The sequence below is a fragment of the Micromesistius poutassou genome (assembly GCF_964030765.1).
Source record: "Micromesistius poutassou genome assembly, chromosome: 12".
Classification (NCBI taxonomy): domain Eukaryota; kingdom Metazoa; phylum Chordata; class Actinopteri; order Gadiformes; family Gadidae; genus Micromesistius; species Micromesistius poutassou.
In genome coordinates, this window is record NC_140282.1 from 3839333 (window position 1) to 3850612 (window position 11280).

Genomic DNA, 11280 nt, shown 5'->3' on the forward strand with positions numbered 1-11280 from the left:
ACTTTCGATTAGTTTCAAGTGAGTTTCCATTAAATTCGTATATTATAATTCAGTAAATGGTACAATAGGCCTAAACTCATCATCGGAAGTCCGTTTTGACTTATTCAGACTCAAAACAGTAGGCCTAGATATGATGCCTGCGATTGTTATTTGTATCAGTATTGATAATTATCTTCCAATATTGGCATCACGCATCACAATCCAGAAAATATGAGTAGTAGGCTACACACACATGACTAGTATAGATCATATTTATAGTAGATCATATTTCAGTTAAGTGCCAAATGGTTCAATACAAACATAACAACTTCTCTCTGTTTTACAGCAGACCCTAATTTGTTCACTTGCACTCTCATTTTCTCTGTCACACCTTCTCTCTCTCTCCCTCTCTCTCACACACACACACTCACACACACACACACACACACACACACACACACACACACACACACACACACACACACACACACACACACACACACACACACACACACACACACACACACACACACACGCACACACACACACACACACACACAGGGGTGCACATTTGGTCTGACCAACTCAATGCGGTTGGTCAGCATTGAGGACCTAGACACTGTGTCTCAGTGTCTTCATCTCTCTCTACATTTGATTGTCCAATAACTTTTTTTCTCGTTTCGCGAACAGTGGCAGCTCCAGACTTACTGGACCCCAAATCTGCTACTCAAAACAGCAAGCCCCGCCTCTCCTTCTCAAACAAGCCTATCACAGTGAGCCCCCGGGAGGAAAGCGAGGTGAGGGGAAAAAGTAAATACTTTTAAAAACAAATGTTTTGTTGGATGTTTTGATCCCGCCCAGTGCAAGCTTGTTACCCTGTCACTCAAAGGTGTTGCTATAACAGCATAAACCCAGGAGTACCAGTCAGGGGTCATGGACTTGAGGTTGGCTGTGCTCATGTATTGTAGATGGTGGCCAACGTGATGAAGTGGAAGACAGTGTCTGTGATCTTCTTCCTGGTGGTGTTGTACCTGGTGATGGGAGCGCTGGTGTTCAGAGCCCTGGAGCAGCCCCACGAGAGGTACACACACGTCTCTGTACCACACCGTCTGGTACACACACGTCTCTGTACCACACCGTCTGGTACACACACGTCTCTGTACCACACCGTCTGGTACACACACGTCTCTGTACCACACCGTCTGGTACACACGTCTCTGTACCACACCGTCTGGTACACACACGTCTCTGTACCACACTGTCTGGTAGACACACGTCTCTGTACCACACCGTCTGGTAGACACACGTTTCTGTACCAGACAGACTGGATCTGTGCTCATTCTGCTGTTTCCTGCCCAACCACTATGTATGTTTGACTAAAATATGAGGATTATCAAGCTCTTGAAATATTTCTATAAGAATGAAAAATAATTTGACTTGTGAGCTTTGACCCCCTGCTTCTCTTTCCTTCGCCACACATCTCTCGCCTTTTCTCTCTCCCATCTCTCTGTCGTCCATCTCTCCTCCAGCGCCCAGCGTTTGGCCATCCTGTCCCAGAAGTTGGAGTTCCTCTCCAGACACCCCTGTGTGAACCACAGCCAGCTGGAGGAACTGGTCAAGGTACATAGGACCTGCTGTCAGCCACACTGCCATTACGACCAAGAGCCTGCTCAAGCCTACAGTCTCCTTTGAATTGTGAAGAATGGGTTTGTGACGAAGAACAACTTGTGGGACGCTTCTTGACTGCAAAATAATTTTATTACATTTTAGAGACAACGCTTCTTATAGGTGAACTTCACATCATGGCCAGTAATAAGGAAACAAAGGTGAGGGGGAGTGACCATCGTTGAGAGTTTAGAATCGGGAGAGACTTAGTTAATTTGCCACTATGGGGGGAAGTGGACAAGTCTGCAAGTCATGAAAAGGAATCTATACAACAAAGAAGTCAGGAGATTGAAGAAGAAGACCCATGCACAGAAGACAGAACAGAACATATTCAAACACACACACCACACACACAAACACAGCCCTGCATGCACACACACTCACACACACACACACACACACACACACACACACACACACACACACACACACACACACACACAAACACACACACACACACACACACACAAACACATACATGCACACACTCACCTAACTGCCCTGACCAACAAAAGCTGTTTTACGATGACCTTCGTGTTCCGTGTGAGTTACACTCTAATCACTGAACTCCCTCGGCCTCTCTCACTGCAGCAAGTGGTGACAGCGATTCGTTCAGGCGTGAACCCTGCAGGAACGCTGACCCATCACGCCAGTCTGTGGGACCTGAGCTCCGCCTTCTTCTTCGCCGGGACGGTTATTACTACTATTGGTGAGGCCACACAGAAGGGAAGTTTGTATGTGTACGTGTTCGACTCAACAGTCGACAGTCCATGCTTGCATATGCATGGTTGTCTGTGTGTGTGTGTGTGTGTGTGTGTATGTTGGGGGAAGCACGATGAATGAACAGCAGCTGGGTCTATTGTTTCACAGTGCTCGCTGTTGGAGGAACACTGGGGCTGCTGTTTGTGGATGATGCTTGATGATAGTTCCTAGATGTAATAATATTATGCTCATGGAGAGTCCTTATCTATGTATATATATATCACGTTGTTGTCTAGCCTTCTTACTTATAATTCAATCAGTAATACATGTGTGTGTGTGTGTGTGTATGCGGAGGTCAGAAGTGAGAGGGAGCAAGGGAAAGAAGGCAATTTATAAAGAGAAGGAAATCAGAGATAACGTGTTTGTTAAGGACAGACTTAAGTCTGTCTACAGTAGTCATTACCCTCACCTCCACTCACCTCACACAGCTCTCCCCTCAGCCTCTTATACACATCATTAGAGGGGTTGTTTATGGTCCTGCGATGTGTGTGTGTCTCACTGCAGGCTTCGGGAACATCTCCCCCCACACAGAGGGCGGGAGAATCTTTTGCATTGTGTATGCACTGCTGGGGATCCCTCTCTTTGGCTTCCTATTGGCCGGCGTGGGAGACCAGCTGGGCACCATATTTGGCAAGGGGATTGCTAAAGTGGAGAAGATGATTGTGGTGAGTGATGGTAACCGATACATAAAGACACACACACATACACACACACACACACACAGGCCAAAATGGCTTTTTTTACACATCCATTAGCATGCACAGCACACTGTATTGTATAATGCAGTGTAATGTGTATCTGTGTGCTTCCATGCATGTTTCTGCATGCTCATGTGTGTGTGCATGTGCATGTGTGTGTGTGTGTGTGCGTGAATGCGTATGTCTGAATGCTAAGATGCTAGATGATAAACCTTTGGCCCCTATTTAAATGAGAATGGAACTCTGGTGGAATGCTGGATAGGCTGCTCTGAGCCTAAGGCTGCAGATAGTTAGTTACCCAAACCCTGATTTGTATTGCGCTCGAGAAAATGTTAACTTAACGTCTGAGTGAAGCTCATTCCCTCTTAATGTCAGCAGCTCCCAAGACACTAAATTCATCCACTGAAATGATTCTACATTATTATGGTTTACCACCGATGTGGGGTCCTTGCCCAAAGTAAGAGTTTGTCAAATACATTTTGTGACCAGAGCAATGCCTGCAAGAGTGTGGCTGCAGGGGAGAAAAAGAAATACAAAAAACAATCAATGAACCATAATGAGTCATAGTTACACGTTTTAAAAATGCTATTCACTCCGTAGCCACTGGCTTCTTAAATCAGTGGAGAGCCTTTTGAGTTACAATTCAAATGAGAATGTCGAATGTATTAATGGTTAAGTAGTCTCTGGGGACAGGCCTTTACAATGAAGATTACGCATAATGCTTAGGCGGAAGGACAAAAGTTGAGTGTGTGTGTGCGTGTGTGTGTGTATTTCCATATGCATATGTCTATGCTAATGTGCTAATGCTAATACTAATACCACTAAGAACCAGTGGCAGAGCAACCCCACACATTAATTCAAACACCTCATTACCAGCTTTATTTAGTGTCATTTTTTGGTCTGGCAGCCACAAGATAATTATACTTGGCTGTGAATGGTCGCCACAGTTTTTTTGTGCCCGGGGAGGATTTGCTGATGCCGACCAAACTTATGACTGGAAAGAGGGGATAAAAGGAAGAACGCTTACGGGGAAGTTATAGTGAGGAACAGTCATTGAGTGATGATTGACCACATCCAGGAATGTTCTGCTGAATGAGCAGTTCACAGCTGACATTAGAAATAGTGTGATCCATTATAATGTAATACTTTATCTATTTATAGACATGAAATATATATATCTAATCTCGCTCTCCTTCTTCCCCCACGTTCTCTCCCTCTCTCTCTCTCTCTCTCTCTCTCCCTAATCTCTCTCTCCTTCTTCCCCCACGGTCTCTCCCTCTCTCTCTCGCTCTGTCTCTCTCTCCGCCGTCTCCAGCAGTGGGACATCAGTCAGACTAAGATCCGGGTCATCTCCACGCTGCTCTTCGTCCTGTTCGGCTGTCTGCTGTTTGTGGCGTTGCCGACCGCCGTCTTCAAACACATCGAGGGCTGGTCCGCGCCCGAGTCCCTCTACTTTGTGGTCATCACCTTGACGACCATCGGCTTCGGGGACTTTGTGGCAGGTAGGGTTGCCCCCTCGCAGGCCCCCCCCCCAGGCTAGACGACACAAACACACACTCACACACATACTTCACCAGTGTATATCATCTCACGGTAAGAACAATAATAACACAATATATACATCTGAGAGATTTTGATTCAAAGAATTTAAAAAATATGATATTTCAGCTGATTTTCTCTGACAACTTTGACAACTCTGACAAGATCAGTATTATATATTAAGATTGCTGGATCCCGGAACTCATTAACAACTCAAATCGAAGCCTGGGTGGTGATCCTCCACCCTGACCTGCTGCTCTCTGTGCAGGTGGCTCAGAGATAGAATACCAGGACTACTACAAACCCGGGGTGTGGTTCTGGATCCTGGTGGGATTGGCCTACTTCGCCGCCATCCTCAGCATGATCGGAGACTGGCTGAGGGTCATCTCCAGGAGGACCAAAGAAGAAGTAGGTCTCCGCCTATAATCCATCAGCGTCTTTATCTATCTATCCACCCAACCATGTCTTTTTGTTCATCTATCTATCTGTCTGTCGGTCCCTCTCTCCCACCTCAACTTTTGCCCTCTGTCTAACTTCATTCCAGCCATGAGACTATTCTGTAATCTGATCAGCTGTCCCCCTACCTCCACCACCGCCCCCACCTCGCGCAAGAAATCGATAGCATCGCAGGCTATTAGCGTGAGCTTCTCCAGAGCGTGAAAGAGACGGCAGAGAGAGAGAGAGAGAGGGAGAGAGAGAGAGAGAGTCAGAGTCAGAGAGATAGAAAGAGAGAGAGTGAGAGAGATAGAAAGAGAGAGCGAGAGAGAGAGAGAGAGAGAGTTAGAGAGGGGGTCTGGGAGAGAGTGAGACAGACAGACAGATAGAGGGGGGGGGGTGTGTGTGCAGATCCTTCTTTATAGATTAGATATCAAGTCCCCCACACACACATCGTAACTATAAAATAAGATTATATATACGATATACGATAGCAGGGCAGGAGCTATAGTAACATGTGTGTGTGTGTGTGTGTGTGTGTGTGTGTGTGTGTGTGTGTGTGTGTGTGTGTATGTTGTCTGTCTCCACTGTTAAATGTGTGATTAATTAGGCAGAATAGGCAAATGTTGAATTGGGTCAGATTTTGGTTGGTACATGTCATTGCACACTGGGATTAATGATACATAAAGGGTCCAGCTGGGCCATAAGAAAGATATTATTCTGAGTGACAAGAACATTTCCAATGAGCTGGCTTGTGCTGACCAATCATCATCATGCATAAAGAGAAACATTGACCTGTCCGGCATTACTATGACTTCTCTGTAAAGGCTTACACGGCCATTATAGCAAGGAGGTGGAATCCAGAGAGTATTTTCAATGTGTGTGTATGTGTGTGTGTGTGTGTATGCGTGCGTGCGTGCGTGAGTGTGTGTGTGTGGGGGTGTGTGTGTGTGATGTTTGAAATGGCTGATTAAAAGCTAGTTGCAGGTATGATGTTGTGATGTAATTGAGTTGACTTCCTGTGACATCAGAGGCAGAAAGAGCGCCATCAATTCACACCATCACATCTGGCTCTCTCGCCTATCTTGTTAATTCAGTAATATGGCAAACAGAAGGGTTTTGTCTGCATATTTGAATGGTGTTTGTGTGTGTGTTATTTGGATAATGTGGAAAATTACAAATTCATTTTCTTGCCCTCTTGTTGAAATAGACACACTGACATTGCAGGGATTAACCGTCACCTTTCTCTCTACCTCTCTCCCCCTCTCCCCCTGCCTCCGTCCCCCTCTCCCTCCCTCCCTCCCTCCCCCTCTCACCCTCCCTCCTCCTCTCCCTCCCTCTCTCACCCTCCCTCTCACCCTCCCTCTCTCCCTCCCTCCCCCTCTCACCCTCCCTCCTCCTCTCCCTCCCTCTCTCACCCTCCCTCTCACCCTCCCTCTCACCCTCCCTCTCTCCCTCCCTCCCCCTCTCACCCTCCCTCTCTCCCTCCCTCCCCCTCTCACCCTCCCTCTCTCCCTCCCTCCCTCTCTCACCCTCCCTCTCTCCCTCCCTCCCTCTCACCCTCCCTCCCCCCCTCACCCTCCCTCTCTCCCTCCCTCCCCCTCTCACCCTCCCTCTCTCCCTCCCTCCCAGGTGGTGGAGATCCGGGCGCACGCGGCCGAGTGGACGGCCAACGTGTCGGCCGAGTTCAAGGAGACGCGGCGGCGGGTCAGCATCGACATCTACGACAAGTTCCAGCGCGCCGCCTCCATCAAACGCAAGCTGTCCACTGACCTGGGCCTGAGCTCCGCCCCCGAGCTCAGCCTCCCCCGGCGGGGCCTGGCCGCGGGGGGCGAGGAGCGGGAGAGGGAGCGCAGCGAGAAGGAGGCCGCTCTGCAGTCGCTGATGACGCCGCTGACGAGGAAAGGCCGCTTCTTCATGAACGGCCTGGACCCCGAGATGGGAGACATCTCCATCATCGAGCAGCTATAAGTAGACGTGTTTTTAATCGAGTTGTAAAAAAAAAGTTTTTTTTCGGGTTGCATATCTGAGAAGACTGATCTCCGTAACGGGGGTCAGTGATTGGGAGACACGGATAAAGATGTTGTGGCACATGGTGTCGGCGTGTGTGTGCCGACAAATTTGAAATGTCCCAGCCTAAATCTGAGGTGCAAGTCTGCGTCAGTTTGCTTCTGTTGTAGACGCAGAGTGCAAATGATTGATTGAAAGATACTCCTATCAATATCGGTTATGGTCAACGCCTCCCTGACCCCCACTGAGTGCCTCTTAACCCCCCCTAAGAAGTGATCCGATCATAGCCGGGGGGCAGACGTTATCCACTTCTGACCACTGTTGCCTACATTGGTGGATTGGTCAAATTAGCATGAAACAAGAGGATTTCCCCCATCCTCAACACAACAGAATGTGATAGTATTCAAACTGCAAAGACCAGCACTATGTCTGAATAGCAAAGAGTGCAACTGTCAGCAAAACAATGTGTAGGCTAGGGTGTGCTGAGTGGACCAAAGAAGTAGATATGTGAAGAATTTAGCACATTAGCAATGTCACGATGTACAACAAGAATGGCAATGGCGAATGGACGACAAAAGTTGTCCTTTCTAAGAGGTTGTAAACCATATTTTAACAAACACAACCTTATCCACACTACAAATTTTAGTTCTGATTATGTTCTTAATTTGCTTCATAATCTGAATGTAATGATGCCAGATCAGTATTTCCTAGAATCTTAAAAATAATATGTATTGTGATTGTATACCGATCGTGTCTCCAGTACTTCCTAAAGTATCTATCTGATACTGTATATCAAAGAGGTAACTTTGATGGATTTAAAGTGTGGCCATTCTTAATGACAGTCGTACCAGCTGGACAGCAATATTTAAAATAGCGTAGCTCCAGTGCACTTTATTATATAAAGTCCTGGATACTGTGTCTTAAGCCATTTTCCTTTGCCAAACTGAGATCCCTGACAAGCATACTTTCAAACATTTTTTAAGTATTTATATCGAACATTCATGTAGGACTATCAAAAGTAACATTTTGTGCATCATCATCTACTCATATTTGATAAATTAAGCATCAAAAGCCATTCGGTCATCATCCTTGAATTCTGTTGGCCTTTCTAACTTCCATGCAAGGGAACCCAGCCACTGTTTTAATGGCATATTATTGATCACAACCGCTGAATTGCAAGTTAGTGGCATGAATGTTAGGGATGCTCTGTACATGCAGAGAAATCAGGTTTGTCCTTCAATCTCCGTTTTGGTCTTAAGATAGTCTGCAAAATTCCTGTTGTCATGCCTCTGACTGATTAAGCATTTGTAATCATTAAAAATCAAATACTAATCTTAATGATGAATGATGAATAGGAAATGATGTGTTTGAAGCAGCTAAAGATGACCAATTAATTGGGAAAATTATAAGGCCATATTTGTATTGGATTAACTCAAGCATGTTAGCCGTTTGTAGGTATTTCAGTGGAACAATTGTGCAAAAAAGTGCAAACTGGTAAACCTTTAGGAATATTTTGCCTCCAACTCATTTTAGGATAGGAAATTAAGAAATAATACAGCATTCAGACAGTGACATTTTGCTTGTGCCATAACTTGTGTGTTATATGCATAAATGGATGCAGGTTAAGTGACACACACACAATAAGCACACACTAAATCAGCCATTCAGACATACGCACTCTTGATGTGTGTATGCTTGCCATTAAAAATGCACTTTTATTTCCCAGCCTTCGACCCAATAATAGAGTGTCTCTCCTCAACAAGTAACTTTGTGTCCTTAGGCTTCCAGTAAATGTGGTGATTTGAATACACCTCAGTAAGGTACTCAAAAATAACCTTTTATTTCATAGTTTTGCATACTAGTTTTACTGAGCAAATCATTTGTTTCAAACAGGGTTAGCTGTTGGTACTAACATTGCATTTGATAATATCTAACTTGTGATTGGTTAGTTTTATTTTGGATCTGGGTACATCGGTTAACTATTTTCTAACTTCCTTTGTAAGCTTTATTAAAACAAAAAACGTATTATACTGTGTATAACTACAATCTACTAATGTACTGGATGTGCTTGATTGGTTGATGCTCTATGATATGGAGGATAAAGCTTATGTATTTTTCTGTATGTTTACGTTGGAAGAGCATATTTCTGATGTAAGGAAATCATTAGCTCAAAGAAATGTCCATAGATACAGATTTTTTTACACAGAATATTAAATGACTTGAATATACTGTGATTTCAACTGCTTCTCTCTGTAATGTTTCATTGGAAGAATCCTGATTTTAAAAGTTCTGTAATTACGCATTCCAAAGCAATGCTACATATTCATAGTCACCATGAACAGTCACACTAAACACTTTTAGTACGATAGAAAAATAGAAAATTGCACACATTTGCTTGAGCCATAAATGACTCGGCCACATACACACACAACAAAACTTCTCGAACGCAATCAAAAAAATCATAAAGTCTTGATTAACAGTGTATTGATTGCACCTATTCGTCTGTCTCAAATCAGCACAACCCAAGCCCTGATAATCAAACAGGGCTGCTTCACACAGGGGTGACAAACTGATTGACCCTTGCCTTGAGTTTGATCTTCCTGGACGGTGCCAAACACGTCATGACAACGGGCAAATCTGATGGATGTTGGCCGGCCGGCGGCAGCGGCCTCCCCTGATGCGTGAAATGAAGGTTTGAAAGCAGGAAGCGGCGGTGCAGGCTAGGATCAACAGCACATGATCAGCCAGATAGAGAGGGCCGATTGTCACCAGGGCCCTATCTCGCCCTTTATAAACACCGCCCTGCCGGAGGGGAGCGATCCACGGCCTTGGCAGCCATCTTGGTTGGAGACACTGAGGGGCTCAGTGGCTAGTCGTGGGTTAGACAGTGGTGAAACACAGCCACCATAAGGGGCTGCAGAGGCTCCTCTCCACAGCCCCTTATGGATTTAGTCAACCACTCGGTAAACGTTTTTTGTAAACAGATCACACATAATGCTATAAAATGATCCCTGGAAGATTGATACGTTTACACGTTTGTATGTCGCCTATAAAAGTTCTTTGCAAAGTCTGGTTCCAAATGACCTGTTGGTCCCCAGTGTATTTCACCCAAGTGTTTAGGACGCAGAAATAACTAATCTTAATTAATCCACTCCACACTCCTGTGTTATATGATACTGTACTGTCATACTTGATTAGATTTGAATCCCATTTGAATTAATGTACTTGCCATTTAGCTTCACCTTTATAATCGAATCTTAATACCTCGTATCTTCCCCATTCCTAACTGACCTGCACTCTCGCCCTCTCCCTTGGTGGCTCGCCCAGGGACAATCCCACACCCAGTGGCCAGTCAGACTGGTCCGCGGCCAACAACAGCTAGACAGGCCGACTGCCCAACACACACACATACACATTAGCAGGAAGCTCGCTTCATTGAGTCTGTTCCCAATGATGACAAGCCGGATCACATCATGCACACCTCCAAATAACCCTACCAATGCTGACACACCAAAGAACATTGCAGTATACAAGTTGTGGGGTATTCGCTTGCATAAAGGATGGATACGAATATAATGAATTAATCTTTGGTCAGTTGTGTGGCAATCCAACACATCTGGACAGGACCGAGTTGTGAAATGATAAGGGCTACTTCGGTTGTGCCTTGTTTGGGATGAACCTTCGACTGTACAAAATCGACAATAGCCTGTGGCCACCCTCCTGAACAATGGTGTTTGATTGAGGACAAGTCGCCAAAAGGTAAGAATAAGAGAAATCGGTCTATTAAAAATCCAATTACCCTTTCAACTAAGACCATCCATGGTACGTGCCTATGACCGATCTACATATTCTCATTTGTGATTAATTCCTCCATCACCTCTCCTCCCACGTCAGGCCTACTGTCCACCGGGCTCCACTTCCTGCCAGCGGCTCTGCTGCTTTCGTTGGCCCGGCGACGCCTGCTTACTCAGTGATGCCGAGTGCAGACAGGGGCTTGCTCATGCATACAGGATGGGGATCATTCACGTACACACAGACGGACGGACGAGCAGAGACAGACACACACACACACGCACACAAACACGCACGGGATAACAGAGCCCTTCATATCCTGTCTTCTCAGCTCGTTAATTCTGGTCCTGTGGCTGCTTTCTGCACGGGTCAAACTACAGGTGATCATCAGACACCTGAC

At 45.6% G+C, this 11280-nt stretch overlaps 1 protein-coding gene across 1 annotated transcript; it reads left to right on the plus strand.

The window, feature by feature from the left end:
* Positions 1-674: 674 nt before the first annotated feature.
* LOC311356445 (potassium channel subfamily K member 2-like) lies at positions 675-7049 on the plus strand (the record flags this gene model as incomplete). The annotated part of the gene is made up of 8 exons (XM_084476225.1): positions 675-776; positions 948-1060; positions 1509-1599; positions 2236-2353; positions 2911-3071; positions 4420-4606; positions 4912-5051; positions 6711-7049. Exons 2-8 carry the CDS (start codon positions 948-950, stop codon positions 7047-7049), a joined length of 1149 nt encoding a protein of 382 aa, XP_084332351.1. The 5' UTR covers positions 675-776.
* Positions 7050-11280: the final 4231 nt, after the last annotated feature.